The sequence below is a fragment of the Hypanus sabinus genome, chromosome 27 (genome assembly GCF_030144855.1).
Source record: "Hypanus sabinus isolate sHypSab1 chromosome 27, sHypSab1.hap1, whole genome shotgun sequence".
Classification (NCBI taxonomy): Eukaryota; Metazoa; Chordata; class Chondrichthyes; order Myliobatiformes; family Dasyatidae; genus Hypanus; species Hypanus sabinus.
In genome coordinates, this window is record NC_082732.1 from 20,339,236 (window position 1) to 20,365,209 (window position 25,974).

General features: G+C 38.9%; 1 protein-coding gene across 1 annotated transcript in view; it reads left to right on the forward strand.

Moving 5' to 3' along the window:
• The window catches only part of prdm2b (PR domain containing 2, with ZNF domain b), a 198,451-nt gene that overhangs the window by 157,940 nt on the left and 14,537 nt on the right, over window positions 1-25,974 (forward strand). The window contains exon 7 of the mRNA XM_059951867.1: window positions 22,836-22,889. Coding sequence (XP_059807850.1) covers window positions 22,836-22,889 — 54 coding nt within the window. The remainder of the gene's footprint in view (window positions 1-22,835; window positions 22,890-25,974) is intronic.

Genomic DNA, 25,974 nt, shown 5'->3' on the forward strand with positions numbered 1-25,974 from the left:
GAGACCCATCTGTTCAGTTTTTATTAGGTAGAGGCTGGCAATTAAGAACTGTAGGCTGATGGCTTTTGTGATGGTGACTCAATGCAGGATTCACTAAGATATTAGGTTGCAGAAATTCTGAGGTGGTGGTCGAGTTGCATTAGTGGTAATTGGGCTGGTTTTGCTGCTCGATTGTGGCTATTCCTAATAAATTGTCCCATGCTTATTCCTCAAATCAATATTACAAAACACATTTTCTATGGAGTAACAACAAAAGGAGCTAGCTGTGCTTAAATTAACTAGCTTGTTTCCCTGTTACAAAGTGTAACTACACTGCAGAAAGTGCTTTGAGACATCATGAGGGGCATTGCACTACAAGAACTTCCTGTCACAGCACTGAATGTTTTCTAACCAATGTCATAAATAATGTCATCTGAGGGCAACCTCAACAGTCCCTAACTTCTGCAGGTCACATTTGAAAGCTTCTTGTTAGGATAACAGCCTCGGGCGTTGCTTACTATGATAAAGTGCTCACAGCATTTTCTGTATTTCTCCATATTTTGCTTTTTTGCTTTTATTGTGATGAATAGATCTGTGTTAATGGTAGCTTACTTACTACCCGAACAATCCAATTATTGCAGAAGCATACTGAACATTTTTTTCCTCAGAATGCAATGAGAGCTCAAAAGGCTAATTTTAAGTCCATTTCTAATAGACTTGGACGAGGACCTAGCAACTGTGGCGAAACTAGGTAGAATGTTTCAGTACCTTAGCCAGTGATAAACTGATGGATAAATCAGGCTGGTGCATGTCTTGGAAGGCAACATGTAGGTGATGACATTAGCACTAACCTACTGCTTTTGTTTCTGGTTACAGATTTTGTCCTTCCATCATAAACTTAGAAATATTGACATTTGACTGATAGCAGAGAGAGTGAGGAGAGTTAGTGCAGTGTGGTTGTAATCAGATGACAATTTATGACTTTGTTAGGAAAGTTTTGTTTCAGTGCTGTGGAATGAAAAAAGGTACTTGCAGTGAAACTTCTTTCTTGATGTTGATATCCAAAGCAGTTAGCGATCAATGAATCACTTTCTTCAAAGGTAACACAAGTGAATCTGCAGATGCTGGAAATAAATAAAAACACAAAATGCAGGCAGAACTCAGCAGGCCAGACAGCATCTATGGGAGGAGGTAGTGACGACGTTTCGGGCCGAAACCCTTCATCAGGAGTGAAGTAACATTGGATGGTCGGGGGGTGAGGGAAATAAGAAGTGGGGAGAGGGATGAAGTAGAGAGAGCTGGGAAGTGATAGGCTGAAGGGAAATGATCTAGGGGGAAGGTGGAGTATTATGGGAAATAAAAGAGAAAGAAAGGTAGGGCTGGGGGGAGATTATGGTGAGGGGGGAAAGAGAGAAAGAGAACCAGACTAAAATTATAGATAGGGATGGGGTTAAGGGGGAGGGGCAGGGGTATCAACAGAGGTCTCTGAGTTGAATGTTCATGCTCAGTCCTCCAGCAGTGGTGGGATCTCCCTGTGGCCACACACTTCAATTCCACAGACCACTCCCACTCTGACATATCTGTCCATGGCCTCCTGTACCGTCAAGATGAGGCCACACTCAGGTCAATGGAGCAATACCTTATCTCCCGCCTAGGTAGCCTCCTACCTGCCGGCATGAACATTCAACTCGCAGACCTCCATTGTTGCTCCAATTTGTAAATCAAATGTAAATAAAAGATCCTATACCAACAATTGGGGAAAATAAATGAGTTACCCCATGTGTCTGATACTTGAGTGAATACCACTGTAACATCATTTTAACACTAGACAACAAACATTTTGCTTCCTGAGTACTTTTGGATGTATCTTATGGATTTTGGGCCGTTGGTCATGAAAATCGTCAAGAAATTTCCCTATCGTGCACCTTTTTCTTAAATCGCCTACATTTGTTATTTCAATTCATAATTCAAATCAGTTAAGATGTTGCCCATAATGTAAGATGAAAAGTTTCCATCTTGTCCAGGTGTACCTTGGCACGCTTGGGCAGGGTGGATACTGCATGGCAAGACTGGTTTTAGAAAGGCTATAAAACCACCACCATTCTATGCATTGTGTTTACCATGTATATCGGTTTGGGTTTACATTGATAATGCATGCTCTACATGCATAACGTATTGTGTGTACTCGTTATAATAAAGTAATTGTTTTCAGGAGTATTTGGGAGAGTAAAATGTCTCGCCATTATTGCATGAGCTGCGATACGTTATTATATTTGTGGTCAGAATAGCTCTTATTCAGAAAGCCAATTGACTCTACTTTGGGTGTAAAAGTCTGGGCTCCTCACATTTGTTGCATAACAACACTGATCTTAGAGGTTGTCTCAGAGTACTCGGGAGTCAATGCCGTTTCTTGATCTGATGATATAGCAGGAGCAGAAAGATCATGTGACAGACTGCTACTTCTGTCTGACCAGTGTGTCTGATTTCTCTGCCAAAAACAAAATAATCCATTAAATACCCCAACCTCCTTCGACCCTGAAACGATGTGATGCATTATGATAGTCTTTCAGTACTGAAGCCACTTGAATTTTTGAGGAGGCAGACGAAGATGCCACAATGCATGAACCAGGAATGGAAAACGACATTGATACTGATATAGATTTTGAGCCCTTTATGTCAAGTGATCCTCCTCTGGTAACTCAATCTGAGGTAATTGACCTGGTCAGAGACTTGGGTTTGTCAAAGGCAAAGGCAGAATTGTTGGGTTCAAGGCTGCAAGGATGGAATCTACTGTCACCAGGTACAAAGATTTCTGTGAAGGATTTTGATATTTGAGACAGAAGTTTCCAGAATAAATTGTGCTGAGGTTAAGGAAGGCATTTTTGTTGTTCCACAAATCAAACTGGTCGTCAATGACAGGCAATTCAAAGAACTTCTCATGAGACCAGAGAAAATCGCATGGAAGGCATTTAAGGATGTTAAAGTTTTTCCTGGCAACAATAGAGCACTAAACTACGTGCAGCCTGTAGACAACATGCTTCAAGCATACAAAACCATGAAGTTCAACATGTCACTAAAGATTCATTTTCTGCATTCCCATTTAAGCTTCCACTGTTCTGCAACTAGTGAATGGTCCTTTTGTATAAGATGGAGTCCTAACCTAATAATCTGTCTCATCGTAGCCTTGCACCTTTTTGTGTACCTGCACTGTATTTTTTCTAACACTATATTCTGCATTTTGTTATAGTTTTTCCCTTGTACTACCTCAATATGCTGATGTAATGAAATTATTTATATAGATGGTTACAGTAATGTTTTTTACTGTATCTTGGTACATGTGCCAATAATAAACTAATTTACTGAAGTATTGCAAGGAAGCATGGCAACTGGGATTAGATCTTTTGTCTGCTTAATACAAAACTTGCAGAGAGATGTGCAAAATCCTTTGATGCTCTAAGTGCCATACTCTTAATTCTTCTGTCTCTATTCATTAGAACTTCCAGTCAATTTACAATGTACTTTATTATTTTAGGCAGCTTTGGCAAGTAGTTAAAATTCTGGATTGAAATAACTTGTACCTCAGTAGACTTTGTACTGAAGCAAGTAATTCTTTGCATTCTCATGATTTTTTTTGGTTCATTGAGGACAAAGTCATGTAGTCTGTCTGCAGAAAGGCTTTGAAACGAGTTTTGCAATTCCTTCTTTCCTAAGGCTATCCTGCCACTTTTTACTTAGTGGATTCTGGCTACTCCTGCACCCATTGTCTATCGTAATAAGGCACATTGGGACCAGTAGATTTTGGCCCAATTAAGTGGCTGCCTCAGTTAGCTGAAGCTTCATGGAAGTCGTTAAAAGGTATATTTAAAAAAAGACGAGCTGCTGTTTAACTGAATAATAATTTATGTATTTAAATGCAGAATAAATTGGGACACTACCAGTACTACTACAGTACTAAAAATTTGTTTGTTGCTAATAATTCCTGTCATTTTTTTATTGTAAATGAATAAAATCAACACAGGCACCTAGTCCTTCCTGATAATGGACTACCTTCATACAATGCTTTAGAGGATTGCATCATTTTCATTGTAGCATTCAAGATGATTGTCGATACCTTTGTAATTCCTAATTTGAAGTAGTGAAATCATTTCATTTTCATTTTGTGGCCATTTCTGGCATCTTAAAAGCCTGAATGCTTGAAACTGTGGTCAGCAAAACAGTTCCAAATTGTCTTGTTTCTCACCAACTATCAATGACAAAAATCACTACTTTTTGAACACACACATGCATCTGACGCTATTTCAATAACTGATCACTTGTAAACACAGTGCAGTGACTAAGTATACATGACAGGTCAAGTCACTTTTATTGTCATTTCGACCATAACTACTGGTACAGTACATAGTAAAAATGAGACAACATTTTTCAGGACCATGACACAGTACAAAAACTAGACTGAACTATGTTTAAAAAAAAACAACACAGAGAATGCTACACTAGACTACAGACCTACACAGGACTGCATAAAGTGCACAAAAACAGTGCAGGCATTACAATAAATAAAAAACAGGACGATAGGGCAGGGTGTCAGTCCAGGCTTTGGGTATTGAGGAGTCTGATAGCTTGGGGGAAGAAACTGTTACATAGTCTGGTCGTGAGAGCCTGAATGCTTCGGAGCCTTTTCCCAGATGGCAGGAGGGAGACGAGATTGTATGAGGGGTGCGTGGGGTCCTTCATAATGCTGTTTCCTTTGTGGATGCAGCGTGTGGTGTAAATGTCCATGACGATCTTCTCAGCTGACCTCACTATCCGCTGCAGGGTCTTGCGATCCGAGGTGGTACAATTTCCGAACCAGGCTGTGATGCAGCTGCTCAGATTGCTCTCAATACAATCTCTATAGGATGTGATGAAGATGGGGGGTGGGAGATGGATTTTCCTCAGCCTTCGCAGAAAGTAGAGACACTGCTGGGCTTTCTTTGCTATGGAGCTGGTGTTGAGGGACCAGGTGAGATTCTCTACCAGGTGAACACCAAGAAATTCGGTGCTCTTAATGATCTCTACCGAGAAGCCGTCGATGTTCAGCGGGGAGTGGTCGCTCCGTGCCCTCCTGAAGTCGTCAGCCATCTCTTTTGTGTTGTTCACTTTAAGAGACAGGTTGTTGTCTCTGCACCAGTCTGTTAGCCGCTGCACTTCCTCTCTGTAGGCTGACTCGTCGTTCTTGCTGATGAGACCCACCACAGTTGTGTCATCGGCGAACTTGATGATATGGTTTGAGCTGGGTGTTGCAGCACAGTCGTGGGTCAGCAGAGTGAACAGATGCCAAACGGTTTCTAACTGGCAGGTCTCCTGCCACATGCACTCAGCATAGTGTTGCATATAAACAAAGGAGTCCCGGCTGTTTGTGTTCTTTAGGAGTTGTCCGGAATAAATGGGTGTCGAGATTAACTGATGGCCCAATTAACCAGAATCCACTGTACTTTGTTATAGAACTTAATGCGTGGCTTTCCAAGAAGTATAAATAAATTTGCATTTATTTGTGATTTAATTCATCCTATGAATGCTTGGTTAATTTTGAATTGTACCTGTCTGTGGTAGACAAACACATCATGTAGACTATGTTGATTGTTTTTAGTTTGTTGTAAAAAAAGGACTACAACCTTGCAGAGTTTTTTGTATTTAAGTATAGAATAAGAGATTCCAAGTTCTTTCACCAATTAGGTTTGCTGATGCCAAGTATGTTACCTGGGAAGATTTGCGCTAAACTTGTATAAAACTGTCCTGGCTGACACTTGTAGGTTGCTGTTAATTAGATGCCTCAGTTTATTTCAGTGATGATTTTTAACCAATACTTCACCAAAGTGTTATAGAGTTGCATTGTTGCATTCTGATCACAGTTCAGATTGGAAAGGATAAAATCTACAAATTGTACTTGTAGGTGTTCTGAGTTCAAACTGAAAGAATATAGAAATGTCTTAAATTCCTTATTTACACCCGCTTAAAGCCCAAGTACAGTGTTGTAAACTGTTACACAAATTAATTATTCAGGTAGTCCCCGAGTTATGAACGTCCGACTTACGCACAACTTGTACTTACAAACCGAGGAAGGAGAATGCCGTCCGCCATTTAAAGTCGGATCACAATGCCGTCTGCCATCTTAAGTCGGATCGCGACACCGCCCGCCATTTTAAGTCGTTGTCGTTGACACTGTGTTGAGTGTTTAACTTTGTATTTGGCTTAAATTTTAGATTCACCCTGACCATTCTAGTCCGCTGGTGGCCCAGTGAGATCAGTGAGTTCGATCCAGTGACAAACCGCTCCCGTGCTGGGTTGACGTCGATCCAGTGACTCTCATACCATCCGTGCTGGGTTGATGTTGTGCTCGCAACTTGACCTCATTTTTTAAAAAAAAACACTGCCACCTCCAGTTTAAATTCCCACGTGGAATATTGTGGAGGATCAAATACCCAAACCAAGCATAGCCCCCACTTGTCCCATTTAGCCTGTCTCAGTGCGACAGTCCTTAGGACACAGCAGACCTCGGGAGCCAGTGGAGCTTGGGACCCGCCGCTTGCAGTGTTTCTGTTCCATTGACGGGAAGAGATCGCGATTAAAGTGGAATAATAAAGCTTTTGGAAAGAGGTGAAACACCATTGGTCATTGGAAAAGCGTTAGGCTACAGTCGGTCAACGATCAGAACAATTTTAAAGGATAACGGATAAAGTAAGAATAATGGAGTGTGTGACAGGCCCTGCCCCAATTAAAGCGACAATTATTACTAAGCAACGCAGTGGCTTAATTATTGGAATACATGCGTTTCTTATGTGTTTTATATGCATAGAAAGGTAAAATATATACTATATATTAAGACAAATGTTTGACTAACTGACACTAAATAATACCGGATGTACTTGTTCCGACTTACGTACAAATCTGACTTAAAGACGGACTCAGGAACAGAACTCATATGTAACCCGGGGGACTGCCGGTAGATGAAGTTCAACTTTTAGTCATATTGATGTTTTGAGCATTAGTAACACCATATTTAGTGCAAGACTAATTTGGGGTTGCTATATTGAACAGGATGATAAAAGCAATTAAATTTTGTATTTTCCTTGTATTATACTTATTAGCCTGAACTTAATTGATTTTGAACACCCGTGTAGTAGATTTTCATCTCTTCCTGGACAACAATCTGATGAAGCAGCTCATAGTTTGGAAATAAGCAGTACAATGTAAAACTCTGTCTCTTCCCCCCCCCCCCCCCCCCTCATTTTACTAGGCAAAAGAAGTGGCCTGTTGAAATATCAAATCAATAGTTTTGGTTTTCAGAACAGCAGTAGTAAATAATAAATGCAGATTCTCAGTCCTAGTTGAGTGCTGAGAATTTGTGTTTAATGGAATTTGTAACATATTTATGCTTGAGGTTCACTTCTCAACAAATGCACATTTACAGTCTCACATCTTTTGCGACATCATTGGTATTTCATATCTGTAATCCACGTTGTTGCCTCTGTGCTCTTGGTAACATCTTACATGGTTATGATAAATTAAACAGTTCCTTTCCTCAAAGTACAGTATTATCTTTTTTAATGTATAAAGAAAAGATTAGATTGTGTTTCATAGTTTGACAAACTAGATTTTCAACATTCCAGTAATCTAAAGTTATTCCTGCAACCTGTTCGAATAATAAAAGGAAGCTGCATAAACTGTCTGGTAAATTCTAAGTAAGAAGACAAAATGAGAGGCTTTTGTAAAAGTTGTGCATAAATTGTTTGATTTGTACTTTTCTTATACTGATTGTATGATGCTATATGCCTATAATGCTGCTCCAAGTTTTTCATTGCACCTCTACAAATATGTATTTGTGCATACGGCAATGAACTTGCCTTTGACAGTGAATAAGAGTTCAGGTCAGTGACCTGAAACATTTAACTCTATTTCCTTCCCTACTAGGTGTTGCCTGACATTTTCTGGGTTTTTTTTACTTGCAAAAGTCTGCAGTATTTTGCTTTCCTATTAAGGTTTTTATGAGCATGTGAAAATACCTTGAAGAAATTAAAATTGTGATTTTAATGTTTATTTTGATTTCTCTAATGTTGAAGTTAAATCAAGAGTATTTTTCTTTATGTTCTGTATATTCCTTGAACTGTTGTCTCGCAAGAGCAGTTGTCTGAAAAGAGGAACTTCTCACCATTGAGACTCCCGTGTCTTTGTGAGCAGTTTACTTTGAGTTCAGTAGTGAGTCCTGTTACTTGACAATTATTGCTAAAGCAGTTTTTATGTAACAGCCAGAAACAGGCCACTGATGCAAAGCTTATTTGGTGAGATTGAAAGCATATTTTTCTATCACACGAGGTCTTGTTCTTGAGTACATCAGAACAATCAGTTGCCATTTATCAAGTTACAAAATTACATATTGCCTCATATTCCAATCCTTCACATTTACAGGTGAATTGCATGGTTAGATAAGCATGTCGTATGATGCACTTGATCTCTTTTTAATTTAAATGAGCAGATTTATGAAAAGAGCTGATGGGATTACTTTTCCTACCACCTCCATTCTGCAGCTATTGAGTCCTCGTTAGGGTACAGTTCCAAGTCACTGACAAGTGTCTGCAACTTAACTAATATGTGACATAAGGCACATATATATCAACACCACGGAAATGTCATCAGTGTAATCCTGTTTGATCCTGTTGGCACTGCATAGTTTCTGGCAGGGCAGCATGAAGTAAAATATTGCCCATTTTTAATATGCAATATATACAATTTCACATGTAATCAAATTGCTTCAGAAGCTTATTTTTAAAATATACCTGCACCTCATGGTTAAGAAAGTGAGCATGATGTTAGGCCCAGCATACAGCTTTGGAGTTAACTTTTAAATTGTATCAGTGTTCAAATGTAATCCTCTGTTTGGCATCTATATATAAAAAAAAAATTCTGAATGTCTGAGAACTGCATACAGTAGGCCCTCCTTATCCATGGGTTCCACATGCACGAATTCAACCATCCGCGGATTGGGAAAACCCGGGGGTTCTCTCTCCAGCACTTGTTGTTTGAGCATGTACAGACTTTTTCTTGTCATTATTCCCTAAACAATACAGTATAACAACTATTTACAGTGTATTAGGTATTATAAGTAATCTAGAGATTATTTAAAGTATATGGGAGGATGTGCATGGGTTACCGCGGACCGGGAATCGAGAAAAAAGGGAAGTTCTCGAAGTCGGAACAGGTACATCCAGTATTATTTAGCACCAGTTAGTCAAACATTTGTTTTTAGTATATAGTATATATTTTACCTTTCTATGCATGTAAAACACTTAAACGTATGTATTTCAATAATTAAACCACTGCGTTGCTTAGTAATAATTGTAGCTTTCATCGGGGCAGGGCCTTCACATGCTCCATTACTCTCACTTTATCTTTAAAATTATTCTGATCGTTGATCGACTATAGCCTAGTGCTTTTCCAATGACTGATGAATTTCACCTCTTTCCAATTGTTTTATTATTTCCACTTTTCCACTTTATTTTCAATCGGGATCGTTTTCCGGAACACTGTGGGTGGCAGGTCACGAGCTCCGCTGGGTCCTAAAGTCCACCGATTTGAGTATGTGTGTTTTTTGGGTATCTGCTGGGGTGTCCCAGAACCAATCCCCCACAAATAAAGGAGGGCTGACTGTAGTTGCTAAAAAGGCAAAGCCGGTCAGTTTATCTAAAATAAAAATGGAAAATGATGGAAATACCCAATAAGTCAGGTAGCATCTCTGCGTCTCGCAAGTGATGGCAGAGTCTGGAGCAAACAAACAGCTGAAGAACTCAGTGGGTGAAGCAGTATCTGTGGAAGGAATGGATAGTAAACCTTGCATCAGAAATGATTGTAGAAGGATGATGGGAAGTGCAGAGAAGGTGGCTGGTGATAGGTTGTACCAGATGAATATGGGTGTCGTGCAGGTAAGGGAATGCGAGTGTTGAGAGCAAGGCTGTAGGGTGATGGATGGAAACTGGTAAGGTAGGGGTAGAATCAGGTAGGGCATTGGGCAAATAGAACTGGTGGGGGAGGATGGAGACAAAGGCTGTAGGTGATGGGCAGATCCAGATAAAGGAGTGACGATGGACGGATGGAATTAGGAGAGGGAGGGATAGCTGTCTTCTGGTAAGATGGCAGCACATCGTATCGCAGCGGCTTCAACAGAGTCAACAGAGCTACTGTCATTTTTAAATGTATTTTTTTATGATCGTAATATCCTATTAGACATTAAGAACTGTAGGTCTACCTCATCAGCAAGTTGACGGAGAAACTGAAGGAGCTGCGCTTGGTGCAGATCATGCTACTTTGGAGGAGTCGATGCACGAAGGAAGCATGCAGTCTAATTGCGAATAACCATCTTAGTGTAGCAATGTGCTACACACAGCGCTGAAATAACGACACGCAGTCAGTAAGTTGTTTCGAGACTAGTTTATTCAAACTTCGCAGCGCTGGCATTTAATCCCTAGCGCCCACCCTCTCCGGGCGGAAATAACATCAGAGGTGCATTACCAAAGTCTCTCCCCACGCGCTGGCTATTTGTGAGCCGGTTCGCCTGCGCAGAAAGTGGGTTGCCGCATTAGTCGCTTTTCTTGTGATTGCTTTTGGACAGTATTAATGTTGCTGTAAGTTCAATTCACTAATTTATTGGCGGACTGCAGGGCAGAAGACTGGGGAGCTGTGTGGCTTCTGTTCTATCAAGGACTAGGCCTCGAGCTACGGTGTTGCCTGTTGACAGATGCCAGGACTGTGGTGGGGGGCGGTGTGACATGGCATCCAGGCTGGAATCAGTACTGCCCCCCACCCCATCCCCCCAATTTTGCTCAGCAAAAAGCGAGCTGTACTGAGGTTGTCTGCAGATTTCTGTGACATTCATGGTATGCCCTTACGTTTTCTGTGCAGCTGTATTTTACTGATAACTTACATGTGCTTGCTACCTTGTATGTGCTATATGTATTTTGTGTGACGGTTCGTAGTGTGCTTTGCACCTTGGCTCCGGAGTGACGCTGACTTGTTTGGCTGTATTCATGTATAGTTGAATGACAATTAAACTTGAATTGAAAGACCAGTGGAGAAAAAATCCAACTGGATAGATGTGTGGATGATGATCAGTTGGAGTAAAGGTGATGTCTCTACATAAGGAGGGGTTGCAGAGTATGGTAAGGGTAAACAAAAGGAGAGTTGGGTGCGTTGGTGAGAATGGGCTAGGAACAGAGGGTGTAAGTAAGCTGAAATAGGTTAACATTTCATGTCAGTTATCTTTCATCAGAGCAGGTAAAAGGTCATTGAACTGATTAATTCCTGCATTTTCTATTTTCCTTTCAAATTTTGAGCACATTGCTTTTTTTGCTTTTGTTTACTTTATGGACTTTTAAAAATTTTAACCATCTAACAGTTAAGATTAGTGTACAAGATATTAAGAGGAATAGACAGAGTGGACAGCCAGTGCCTCTTCCCTAGGGCACCACTGCTCAGTACAAGAGGACATAGCTTTAAGGGAAGGGGAAGGAAGTTCAAGGGGGATATTAGAGGAAGGTTTTTCCTCAGAGTGGTTGGTGCATGGAATGGACTGCTGAGTCAGTGGTGGAGGCAGATACACTAGTGAAGTTTAAGAGACTTTTAGACAGGTATATGGAGGAATTTAAGGTGGGGGGGTTACATGGGAGGCAGGGTTTGAGGGTCGGCACAACATTGTGGGCCGAAGGGCCTGTAATATGCTGTACTATTCTATGTTCTATGTTAATTGCCCATGTTAATTCTGAATTTGGGGGAATTTTCTGCTGAATGGGCAAATGGGTCTAGCAATTATATGTTCACCCATACAGTGAAGTAAATTATTGCTTCACAGTTACAGCAAACCAACATTTGCTACCAAAATATTCATGAAAATATTAGAAAGGTGATAAAAGTCTGATTTGAGAATTTAAAGGTATTTGAAAAGTAGCATAGTAGTTAGCACGACACTATCACAGCTTGGGGCATCAGAGCTCAGAGTTCAATCTCTTTGGTTTTGGATCGTTGATATCACAGAGCTTCATTTATTGTTACCATTCACCTAGCATGAAAAGCTGGTGATAGTTTGCTTCTGAGTTTATCTCACCTGCTGCAGCGTAGTAAAACGCAGGTATCATAAATTGACTAGACAATCTGTGGTGGTGAGCTAACTTAGTTTCTACACCAGCTAGCATGGCTGTTTTCTGGGTGTCATCCATACTTCCGGATTTGTGAATTTAATTTTACAATTCTCTGCATTTAGATGTAGCACATCTGGATTATTGATGTAGCACATTAACTATTATAACCACTGTTCATAGGGATTCCTGTCAAGTAAGAAAAGCTTAATAAAAAACACAAAATGTTGGCAGAACTCAGCAGGCCAGACAGCATCTATGGGAGGAGGTAGTGACGACGTTTCGGGCCGAAACCCTTCATCAGGAGTGAAGTAACATGGGATGGTCGAGGGGGGATAAGGAGTGGGAGGAGGGATAAAGTAGAGAGCTGGGAAGTGATAGGCTGGAGGGAAATGGGCTAGGGGGTGGAGAATTATGGGAAATAAAAGAGAAAGAAAGGTAGGGCTGGAGGGGGGAGATTATAGTGAAGGGGAAAAGAGAGAGAAAGAGAACCAGACTAAAATTATAGATAAGGATGGGGTAAAGGGGGGGGGGGGGGTGCAGAGGTATCAACGGAGGTCTGTGAGTTGAATGTTCATGCCGGCAGGTAGGAGGCTACGTAGGCAGGAGATAAGGTATTGCTCCATCGACCTGCGTGTGGCCTCATCTTGATGGTAGAGGAGGCCATGGACAGACATATTGGAGTGGGAGTGGTCTATGGAATTGAAGTGTGTGGCCACAGGGAGATCCCGCCACTGCTGGAGGACTGAGCGCCGGTGTTCAGCGAAACGGTCTCCCAGTCTGCGGCGGGTCTCCCCAATGTAGCTTTGGAGATCACTTTAAAATCAATAGACATGAAGGTAGTATGTGTTTTAAGGTGTGCTAACTCTATCTAGTTACCAAGTAATTTCTTCCAAACTGCATTCTTGTGTCTATTGTTCACTGAAACTTGTGCATTTTAGTTTTTCATTGTTGGAAACTATTTTAAAAAATAATACTTTTAATAAGATTGTACTTCTTAATAAACTTGGGTGGTTGTCACATTCATTGGCAGTAAGCGGTACAGCAGCTAAATGAGCAGTTTATCACTTTTCTAATTTTTCATTAACTAAGTATTAGCATATTACCCATGTGATGTAATTGTTTTAATTATGTCACCTGTTAACTAATTCATTCCTGTCAAAAAAAATTTTTATCTTTAGAGATAAGGTAATCTTTAAAAGAGGGATTTTTTTGAGATGTCATCTTGACTTCATCTGTATTCTTTTGTCTACATCCCTTAGCATCGTTTCACAGTTCTTTATTTAGTTTGCTTGGTTATTTAAAAAAAACTAAAATCTTAAGAGTTAAGATTATTTGTCTTGACTCCTGGAAGAATGCTAAGGATCAGAAATTAAATGGAGATCTGATACCATGCTCAGAAAGTAAATAGATAATTCTCAGTAATTTATAAGTACAAGTAAAATGTTGAAAATATGTATAAATATTTCTGTTGCAGGTAGGGATTTGGGTAAACTGGATGAACAATTTGACGCAGACAAGGTGGCCAAAGGGCCTGATTCTGTGTTACAGTGCTCTGTACCTCTGTGATGTGAGAACTAATGCTGGTCAGCCTTAGCCAATGGCCCAAAGTGACCTACTGCTTGACACCTAATTAATAATCTTAATAAATCAAATGAGAGTGGATGAGAAAAAAATTGTAGTTTAATCAATTCTAACTGAAAATTATACTAGGGTACAGCTTTAAAATTACAACAGCATGACAAACTAACTGTTAGCACTAACTTGTGGTCATTTGACTCAATTACACATGCAGCCATCCATATGACCTAATAATCTTGTGGTAAATGACAGTCTATAACTTGTTTTATAACTTGGATGAAATTGGCCCAAGCACTTCAAATGTTGTCTATTAGGATTCAATCTAAAAATCAGAATTGTTCATAACTGTTAACTCAATTTGATATTTTAAAAATTATGTTCTAAGTGTAATTAATTTTCAAAGTAGTAAATTTCCACACATTGCTTGATACTTGCACTGCAGAAACTACCCTCTTGGCTGATTATTTAATAGAAATCTAGATGATATTGGATAATGGCTTATATCTGTAATGTTATTCACACTAAGCCGCCATCACCTCTGCTTGCCCAGTGCTTCGAGAGCTTCCGCTGACTTAACTAAACTGTCACTCAACACAAACACAGAGATCTTGTGTGTTCAGTACAATAATATTGCCTTTTAGAATTTGAGTGATAGCTTTGTGCTTATGACTCCTTATGGATGAAAATATTTATAGAAATGTTCCCCAAATTAATTGCTCCACTTGACAGTACTTTTATCAGTTTTGCACATTATGCATTTCAGGTGGACATAATCTGATACATTAGAGACCTGAAGTTTTTTTTCTCTGCGCAGTTTCTAGCCAGGTTCTGTTGTGTTTGGGATGAGTCTAAAAAAATCTTGGAGAAATTTGTATTGTGTGACTGAGGTATTAACAGATTTAAAGTTCCAAATAGACTTTCTTTGTTCAGTCTCAGGCCAGAAATTGTCCGAATTTTAGCCATGGCTGCCAGTGTAATTATTTCTTTAAAAATTAATTACACTTAAAATGTAAAGTGTCGAATTGAGTAACAGTTATGAACAATTAAAATGCTGATTTGGATTGACTTGTTGTATTTCTGATGAGCAGCTATCTAGAATTATTTTAACTATCTTTTGTAATTATTGGCCTCTGGAGCAGACTTGTAAAATACTTTATTTCTGTGCAGCAGCTAACCCAAGATCATTCTTACAAGGCGCACGATGCCAAAACTGCCAGTGATGTAATGCAGCTAGTAGAAGCTGAGCCATTGTTTTATGGGATTTTTGTGTTTTTTTTTGAAGGTTTTATTGTAGCCTGTACTCTAACAGCTTCAAACACTTCATTCCACAACGTAGTGTCGGCACAAAGTGATTCTTTGTGGAGTGTTTGCTATTCATTAGTCATTTTGAATATTTAAAATGAATTAAATGTGTGCTATGTTTTTGCAATTCTAATTGAAGTAGAATGTTTTGCTCTTAATGTTTAGGATTCTATTTATCGATTATTGGCAGTAAATTTCTCTGGGCTTCTCCTACATGGTCTGCACAGAACTTGGCAACTCTCTGGAAGATCACCTGAGTTTTATTATCTTGCTATCTTTTAGGTGGCTAAAAGCTTTGATGCACTAAAGATTATTTTTCATACTCAAGTTAAGACAATCAATGCTGGTTGCCTGCTCAGTGCCAAGTGGAACTCATCAAATTTTTGTCTTTACATTCATGCATGCTCACGCTGAAAATCTCTGCCTTGCTGTGGACTAGATAGCTTCTTGTTCAGCCTTTCGATACCAGGGCATGTCTGTAAATGAAACTGAAGGCTAGCACTAGAAGAGGAACAAATAGCATATGAGCTGGCTATAGCCAGTCAGGATGTTGGTGATGGGGGAATTACCAAGTCAGTCATGCTTTGAGACAGCGAGCAGCTACTAATTTTGAATTTATCAGATTGGTAGGTAACTAACCTCATATTTTAGGAGTGAAGATCCTGACTCTACACTACAGAAAGAAGTTGCTACGGTATCTGCTTTCCTGTGCTGATTAATAAAAATCTTTGTTTGCTCATAGTCCACTCCTATTTTCAACTCAAAAGGCTGTTAATGAATAATCTAAAACAGAAAATTCTGTAGTCATGCTGCCTGACAAGTTACGAGAAGAAAAGTATCAATTTAACATTTCAAGTGGTTGTCTTAAAATGCTAACTTCACATTTCCTGTCTACAGTATTTTGCTTTTTATTTTAAATATTGCATTTCTTAACTGTCCAGTTCACATCAGCTAACTGAACACAAGCCTGCAAATACTTTATTCTGTTAAAGTGTATTTTCATTTACAGAAGCAATGTCTGTTTGAGAAAGGTGGGCATTAAAAAGGAAACTAATTTATTTGAGCAGCAGTCTGTTCATATTGACCACCTTGCTGTTTCCTCAGTTGTGCAGCGGGAGATTGGTATGAATCCCCACAGTTAACTAGATCTTAACAAATGAAAAAGATTGCATGGAACCCCTTGACTCATACAGCATAATCTGTTCTCAGTCACTATCTGATATTATTAGCTTCAAATTGAAGGAAACCATACATTAGGTCTGCTTCCTAAAACTGGGAGGACTAATATATCACTTGTGAAGACACACATTAGCTAGTTGGTGGTGTAGTGACTTCAGCACTGGACTTTGAGACAAATGGTCCTGGTTCAAATCCTTTTGGCCCATTGCATGTTTTCCATCCATACCGGGTGGCAACAATCTTTTTTAAAAAAAAACACGCAACAACAACATACAAATGTTAAGGAAATGGCAAAAATACTGTCCAATGAGTGAACGGGAACTTCAGCAAGAAGTCCACATGGTAATAGCTGGGATTACACTTTGACAAATGCCAAGGTATATAAGCAAAAGTATAGGCTTTTAAGGAAAACTAGATTTTATACATGGCTTCTATTTACTGCAAGAAATTGGGGTGTCTTTCTGAAGTATTCTTATTTATTAAATACATTTTTTTTTAGTTCTTTGTTTCCTTGCCAAAAATAGATCAACTTGGAATCACTTTGCGGGGTTAAAAGTAATTGGTTTTTCACCAAATTGTAGAGACGTCTTTCAACATCTCCATTGTCAATTTTGTCAGTAGTTTATTCATTTCCATTCATTATTAAACCACCAAATGAGATAGTCAACCTTACTTTGGGAAGAGGGAGATGTATGCAAAACATCATCATACCAACTACTGGTTTAGGATCAGTGCATTTCGCTCTCCCATTTTGCTGTCACTGCCGGTGTGGCCATTTGTACCACATTGTTGAACTGCATCTGTAGGTTAAATGGTTTTTTTAATATATACACTGTTTAGTCCCACCATCCCGTTTGTTTTTCCGCTATTTGATTTCCAGCAACAAAGAATGGCTTTATAGATATATTTGTAATGCACTTGGATAGAAGTTCATCCAGTCCAAAGCACTAGACATCTTTTAGCCCTGTTGGCACTTTATAGTGTTAAGTTCTACTGAACAGAAATTTTCAAAAAACATACATTAAAAAAAAAATTCTGTATTTGTGTTGGCAATTTCGTTTTGAATGTATTCTTGCAACACGTAGAAACTAGGCAAGGGAAGTTCCTGTTTTACTCAGTTAACAGAATAACAGAGAACCAGAGTATTTTTGTATATATTGCATTCTCGTTATTTTAATAATGTTAGTTATCTACATCATAGATACATGTGGTAACTGCAAAGCTGAAGGGATTACCTTTTGTGAAATGACCTATCGACGAGAGAGACAAATATCTGTATTGAAAATGCAGCACAAATGTTAGATCATTTGTTACATTACCGCTTACCAGGAGAGTTTGTCTCTGTGTTCTTGGTTGCATTTTACATACTGTCAAAGGCAGATGTTAAGCAAGCACTCAATGTATTGAGTGTCGCAATTAGCAAATAAAAACTATCCACCCTGATGCCTTTTCAATATGTTGGGGCTTTCAATATGGCTTTTTGGAAGAAATTGCTGCCCAATTATCAACATATTACCTGGAGCGCTAGTGTTCCATGCATAGACTGCATTTCAGGAAATCTGATCACTTAGCTGTCCTCCTACCTGCATGCAAGCAGAGGCTAAAGAGCAAGGTCCTAGCGATAAGGACAACAAAGAGGTGTCACGGGAGGCTGAGGAACAGCTTCCAGGATTGCTTTGAGTTGGTAGACTCGGGCTGTGTTCAAGGACTCATGAGAAGATCTGAACAAATACACCACAATTTGTCGTGGACTTTATAAAAACAGTTGTATCCTAGTGTTTTCCCCCCACCCCTACCCACAAAATCATTGAGTCTGGATGAACCATCAGTAAATCAGTGGCATTCAGGTACAGCGACGATGTTTCTGGTACGACAAGGCTTTCAGGTACGATTTCTAGAAAGCCACCTCATGTGCAAAGTAGCAGTTCAAGACCAAACTTGAATCACTGAAGGATGCTTAACAGCTGTGCCAGGGCTTCAATACTATCACCTCCTACAAAGTAAAACCAAGGGATGTAGGTGACAACAAGGCTTCACTCCCAGATGAGCGCAATGCCTTTTATGCTTGCATTGACCACCAAACATGGAGGCACCTTCACAGACTTCCGCATGTCCCGATGACACTGTTATTTAGTCTCTGAGGCAGACATCAGCACATCCTAAAAGATGAACCCATGGAAAGCATCTGGCCTAGATGGTCTATCTAGCTAAATACTAAAGACTTGTGCAGATCAACTGGCTGGAGTGTTCACTCATAACTTTTAAGCTCTTGCTTTGGCAGTACACACCTGCTTCGAGCAGTGCCAAGAAGAATGAGGTAACCTGCCTCAGTGACTATCATCCAGTATTACTTGCATTCACTGTGATGAAGTGCTTTGAGAGATTAGTGATGAAATATATCAACTCCTGTCTGTGAAGTGAGTTAGACCTGCTCCAGTTTGTCTAGCGTCAGAACAGGTCACAGCAGATGCATTTTCACTCAATTGTGAACATCTGGATGGCGAATATGCATCTGACAGGATGCTCTTCAAGTTCTACAGCTCAGCATTTAATACAATCATCTCCTCAAAACCAGTCAATAAGCTTAGTCTCAATATATCCTTGTGCAATTGGATCCATGATTTCTTCACTTGCAGACCCCAGTCATTTCAGATTATCAACACCTCCACTACAATCTCCATTATTACAGGTGCACCACAAGGCTGTGTGCTTAGCCCCCCTGTTCTAATGGCTTTATATTTATGACCATGAAGTTCAGCACACCTCCGATGCTATATTTAAATTTGCCAGTGACACCACTGTCATTGGCTGAATCAAAGGTGGTGACGAATCAACATATAGGAGGGAGATTGAAAATCTGGCTGAGTGGTGCCACAACAACTTCACAATGTCAGCAAGGCCAAGGATATGATTATTAACTCCAGGAAGAGGAAACCAGAGGTCCATAAGCCAGTCCTCATCAGGGGACTAAGGTAGAGAGGGTCAGCAACTTTTAAATTCCTCAGTATTATCATTTCAGAGGATCTGCCCTGGCTCCAGGACATAAGTGCCATTACGAAGAAAACACAGCACACCTCGACTGACTTGGGCATTTGCAAAGATTTGGCAGGTCATCTAAAACTTGGACAAACTTCTATAGATGTGCGGTGAGAGTATATTGACTGGTTGCAACATGGTCTGATATGGAAACACCAATGTCCTTGCATGGAAAAACCTACAGAAAGTAGTGGATGTGGCCCAGTCCATCACGGGTAAAGCCCTCCCAACCATTGAGCACATATGCACAGCACTGTGACAGGAAAGCAGCATCCATCATCAAGGACCACCAGCAAATAGGCCATGCTCTCTTCTTGCTGCTGGCATCAGTAAGAAGGTACAGTACAGGAGCCTCAAGACTCACACCACCAGGTTCAGGAACAGTTATTACATCTCAACCATCAGACTCTTGAGCCAGAGGGGATAATTTCACTGAACTTCACTCGCCCCATCACTGAACTGTTGCCATAACCTATGGAATCATTTTCAAGGACTCTTCATCTCATGTTCTCTATATATATTGCTTATTAATTATTATTATTTCTCTTTTGCTCTTTTTGTATTTGTACAGGTTTTTTTGCACATTGGTTGTTGTCCGTCCTGATTAGTGTGGTCTTCCATTAATTCTATTGTATTTCTTGTATTTACTGCGATTGCCCGCAAGAAAACGAATTTCAGGGCTGTGCATGGTGACATATGTACTGTGATAGTAAATTTACTTTAAACTCTGAACTGTTATCTCCTGGTAAATTAATACTACTTCAGTTTACCAGTTTTCACAATTAATGTTTCTTGTGTGATGTATTGAATACGTAACTCTATTCAATCATAACCACTAATGCACTGTTTTAGTCTTGTGCTTGCAGCAACATTCCGTGCTTGGAGAACTGAAATATGTAGCTGCAATTCTGAATGTTTTTCCACAAAACTTACACTTTCATCCATATAGTGCCTTTAATGAATAAAAGAAAATTACAAGTCCCTTCATAAAGCTGCTGTCCCACAAAATTGGACACTGAAGTCATATAGCGAAGAAAATGAAAACTTCCTTTTATTTCCAACCTGCTTTTTGTGGAGGACCGAAATTTCTTCACAAACTGCTCTATGGTAATGTGGCAGTTTTTGTAGAACAGACTTCTATAAATATTGGCAATATAATGCAGGTTTGAAATAAATAAAAACAGAAAATGCTGAGCAGTTGATCAAGTATCTGTGGAAGGTGAAAAAGGGTTTGCATTCAAAGACAAATGATTAACATTTTCTCTTTTTACACGCTGCCTGACCTGCATCTTCGGTTATTATTTTATAAACTCTAAATATTCTGATCAAAATAGACCAAAATATCATGAACAATCTCTGGATAAATCCTTAGGATGCTTTATGTCAGTCTGCATTTCACATTGACGCAAAAGAAGCAGTGCTATCATTCAACATTCCCATTACAGTTTACCATCTGCTGAGAAGTCTTACGCTGTTTGCTGTCAAAGTAGGGTTTATGACTATTTCAAGTATCAACAATTAGATAAAAAAATTTGAGTATTATTTTAGTGTGTTCTAGTTTACTGTGCTGAGATGAACATTTCAATTAGATTTTCTTAAAAAAATCAGTGCAGTTATAGTGAGAAATGGGTAGCAAATTTAAGATAGGTTCAAACTGTAAGATGCCCTTTTCATAAACTGAATTCTTTGTGTTTTTCCCTGCATGCTTTCACAAAGAGACAGCTGTTGATAAAAGGCACATTTTGGAGCAACTTCTGTAGGCTTGAGAAAAAGCAATTTGTGTAAATCCACGCATGTGGTGATGAACATATAAAAGAGATGGAGAAGGAATTGTACATATAGGCAAAATGAGTAGTCTTTTTTATTATCAGTTAGAATCTGTCTTTCAAATCCATGTTCCAATTTATGTGACTCGAGAATTGGTAATTTTCTTTTTGTTGCGCACATTTGTTTCATTGGTTATTGGTCACAATTTGATTTTGATATTTAGTTTCCACAAGTGAAAGCCTAATTTCAAAATCAGGTACAAAACAGATGTAGCAGTGTTTTAATAAATCTTGAAGAGTAGCATAGTCGATAGTTTCATTGCTATTTAAAGGTAAAGGTGTTGCATGTTGTATTGGATTTAATGTCCTTAAGCACTTACTGTTGTGCCAAGTAAGCCAATCTCAGTATAGTATTCCCAGCTGCAAAGGGAGAATGAGGGTCATGGTCTCAAACCAAATACCCTGTGATATTTCCGCCCCTGGTTCAAATTTGAAATAATATCAACTGGATGAGGTATCTTAAGGCTGCTGGCTCTGAAGTAGAATGACAACGAGAAGGTATCGGTGAGTGAAACAAGGAAAACTGCAGCAGAAGTGAATTAAGGAGAAGAAAATACAGTTGTTTTGGTAAAGTTGAAATTGGCTGATCACAATTATGACATGTATTATAAACGCTTTTGCATTAAAAACCTTTCGATTCCGATTTTCACGAGTGGCTCATATTGATTTGACTTGTTTTGAATTGAATTGACTTTACTTGCATCCTTCTCATACATGAGGAGTAAAAATTTTTACGTTACATCTCCAGCTAAATGTGCAATTTACAGTCATTTGTAATAAAAAGTATGTACAACAGGACTGTCAATATAGAAATACAATTGTAACCCCATGAATTAATTAGTCTGGCCTAGTGGAAGAAGCTGCCCCGGTGCCTATTTGCCCTGGCTTTTTCCTGGATGGTAGCAGCTGGAACAGTTTGTGGTTGGGATGACTCAGGTCCCCAATGATCCTTCGGGCCCTTGTTACGAACCTGTCTCTGTAAATGTCCTGAATAGTGGGAAGTTCATCTACAGGTGCACTGAGCTGTCCACACCATTCTCAGCAGAGTCCTGCGATTTGGGGACGTACAGTTCCCATACCAAGCAGTGATGCAGCCAGTCAGGATGCTCTGTAATGTTATAGAATTTAGATAAAGAATGGTGGCATCAATAAAAGGTAGGTATACTTAAAGTACAGATAGCAGACTCTCAATGCTTTATCTGATACTGCCTTCAAAGTATTAATGCTCAGTTTCTATAAATTGTTATGTGGGCAGGACTTAACGTTAATCCCTGTCATCCCAGTGCTATTGAATCATTATATAAACTTGCGTAATGAGTTTGTAATACAGTTCCTATAACATAAATGATTTCTAAAGCTTTTAGTCAGATTGATAACTTGTTCTGAACACCAATTTCATTTGTTCAGCGTGGTGGATTTTTTAAAGTCTTTTTTTTGCCTAGGATTTCTCTGGTAGCAAGTTGCAGGCATTGGAAAAACAAAGGGACTCTGTGAAATACAAGTGAAAGTAATACAGTTCACATACCATAGGCCACTTGCAGGAAGATTAACTACTCTCTTTGACTGATAAGGATCTTGTATGCAGAGCAGTTCCCTTTGGTTCAGTTCAAAATAAGGAAATCCAAGGCTAGGTCAAGATAGCAACATTTGTTTTACCCTCTAGAAACAACTGCACCATCGTTCACAGATAATTCTAAATTAGAATGTTGATGTGGAAAAATGGATGAAAAGAATGTTGATTTATTTCTTAATTTTTATAATTTACTTTCAGGAAGGAAGAAATCTCGGCGGCAGAAATTAGGAACTGAGGAAGGACTTGTGCAAGGTAAATACCAAGCTGCTGTTGATTTCGTTGCATCATTAGAGAGAGTATTGAGTGAATGAAATGTATCTTTAATTTACTATCATCTTCCCCTTTCCCATTCTTCCTACTTGAACCTGCTGCACAAGTACCAATGCTACATGGTATTGTGTCCACGTGGCCATTTGTCATTCGTGTATAGTACTTCGTGTACATCTGACCACGATGCAGGTCACACCTAGCATGATCTGGACTTTGCCTTTGTGCATATTTACTGGAATGTGGTAAATGAGAAGAATATTAATGGGCTTAGGAATTGGGCAAGGTAAAACGGGCAGAGATTTTGCATATAAAACTAATGTATTGTGGGCAGAAGATTTATGAGAGTTAATAGAGCAGTTTTAATGGGAACACAGAGCTTTGGAATGTATATTCACAGACCTTAATCGGAAGGTAAGTTGGAGAAGAATGTTTTAAAAAAAACCATCGAATACATTGGCTTTATTATTGGAGGTGTAGAGTTAAAGTCGGAAAATTTCTCATAGCCCTCTATTAAGTACTAATAAACTGTCAGCCAGAATATTGTTTTCAATTCTGGGCTCCAAAGTTTAGGAAGTATATTGAAGCCATTGTCTCTGAGAAAATCCAGAAAGCATTTAACTAGAAAACATTGGGTAAGGTATTCATTTGTGAGGAGAGATTGGTGAAGCTGGACATTGTTTCTTCGAAAAGATTGAAAGGAGGAACAACGCCTTGTATCCCATCTGGGTAGCCTCCAACCTGATGGTATGAATATCATTTTCTCCTTCTGGTATTAAAAAAAACCCTCCCCCTTCTATTTCTCACCTGCCTATCACTTCCCCTTGGTTCCCATCCTCCTTCCCCTTCTCCTATGGTCCACTCTCCTCTCCTATCAGATCCCTCCTCCTGGCTTCTCCTATCACCTTCAAGTTATCCTCCTTCCCTTCCCCCTACCTCTTCATTCTGGTGTCTTCCCCCTTCCTTTACAATTCTGAATAAGGGCCTTGGCTTGAAAAGTAATTATTCTTTCCTGTGGATGCTGCCTGACCTGCTGAGTTCTTCCAGCATTTTGTGTGTATTGCATAAGATTGAAAGGAAATTTGATACAAGTTTTCAGAAACTTGAATAGTAAACTGAATATTGTTCAGTAGCAGTATAGTTGGTAACTAGAGGGTGGCAGAATTTTGATTGATGAAAGAACAAGTGGTACTGAAATCTTTAGTCTTTAATTCAGTATTTTTATGATATAAGCTGAACTAACAAAGTAAGATTGAAAGAGATCCATGGATAAGATTCAAAACTATACACAAAGGGAGGAAAAAATAAAAGCTACAAAAGAAGAACACATTAGCTATTTTTAATCTATCTTCAGTTAGCACAAGAATGATAGAACAAATGTCTTCCTGTTCTGACTACGATGATTCTGTGGGCCTGTGGCAAATTAACACCCAGGGAGGATTTTTCTTCATCTTCCACATGAGGAATACATTTGATTTCAGCAATATGTGGGTCTGGTAACTGTGGGCAAACAGATACCAATGGCAGTTCAATGCAGAAAAGTATGAAATATGTTTTGAGAAAAACATCACACTTCAATCTCTTCAGAGCAAAGGAACAAGAGTTTTTTTAAAAAATGAATGATTTTAAGAGCAGGATGCAGACCAAAGGTCTGTTTTTTTAAAAAAAATGCATAGGTACACTGCGTTACTGGATGTGTTTGATTTATCATTAACACGATAGTTGGAGTACTGTATGCAGTTTAAGGCATCACCTTTCTGGAACACAATTGGAGTTGCAAGATACAACAAAGATTAATTAATCTGTAGGGTGAGAAAGATTCAATAGAGGTGCCCGGTGTTATAGAAGTAATTAAGAAAGTAAATTGTGAAAATAATCTCCATTCTTTGATAAATTGAAAACTGGATGAAAAGGAGTTGGAGAAAAAAAAGTTAATGAGTTCTTAGAATACCAAATCCTTTCCTGCTGGCCTGCAAGGAAACTGCTACAAAATAGTTTAAGCATTAAATAGCTAAGTGTTTATAAAGAATGCATGGAGGAAAAGGAGGGGTTTGAAAATAGAATAGGCAACTTCATTGCCATGCACAAAGCTGATCAGGAACAAATACAACATACAAGTCCTAACATGCTTTTAAAGTGTTTTTTTTGTGTGTGTAGTATTGCTTTTAAAATAGAAGCATCAAAATGACCTTTGCCTCTAGTTAAGATTGCTAACTAATCTGGATTGGTTATTGGTTCACTTATCGGTTCAAATGGTCAAAGGTAAATGTAGATGAATTCCCCTTTCAGTTGTATGTATCTGCAAAATGCATTTGTTGTACAATAACTGGGTGCCCAATTGTTACACTTGTGACTTCCTTTACCATCTTAGTGTTGTACTTGTTGGAAAATGCAGAGAACTGAGTAATGCCAGCTGTAACAGCTTTTGAGACTGCGTTTCTGCAATCAGTTACCGTTCAGGGAAATGACATTACAGTGGTACCAGATGAGAACAAAAAGTACCTTAATGTTCATTATTTTCCACCCAGTTTTAATTGGCAAACATTACACAATAGTAAACATTTTTTTTTGTCCTCCACTTCTCTTATCTGAAGCATTCGGTTTTAACTAGTTGATAGATCGGTTTGTTGGAAACTAATTCCTATCTGGGGCTTCCTTTCATAGATGTCAATGTATAGGCTTCGACAGCCTGTTCTTACAATTTAAAAGTGTATTGCAGTTTTATGATTAGAAGAGTTGATATTATTGAGCACATTATTTTTTCACATTTTTGAACAATTTCTTTATAATGTCCTAATAACTATTTTGCTGTTGTAGTTACTTCCACATTACAATCTGAAACAGGTAGTTATCTTCCAGTGTTAGAAAAGGAGCCCTGGGCTTGAAATGCTGCATAATCAATTATAGAATCTATTCAGCTAATTCAAACAGAAAATTTCATGGTACATATTTTAAATACATATTATTTCTTCACATTGGATCTTTGGATCTATCCAAAGATGATTGATGATTGGTGATTAGATTTCCAACTCAAAGGTTTGGAATCATGGTTACTTACAAAATTGATTGA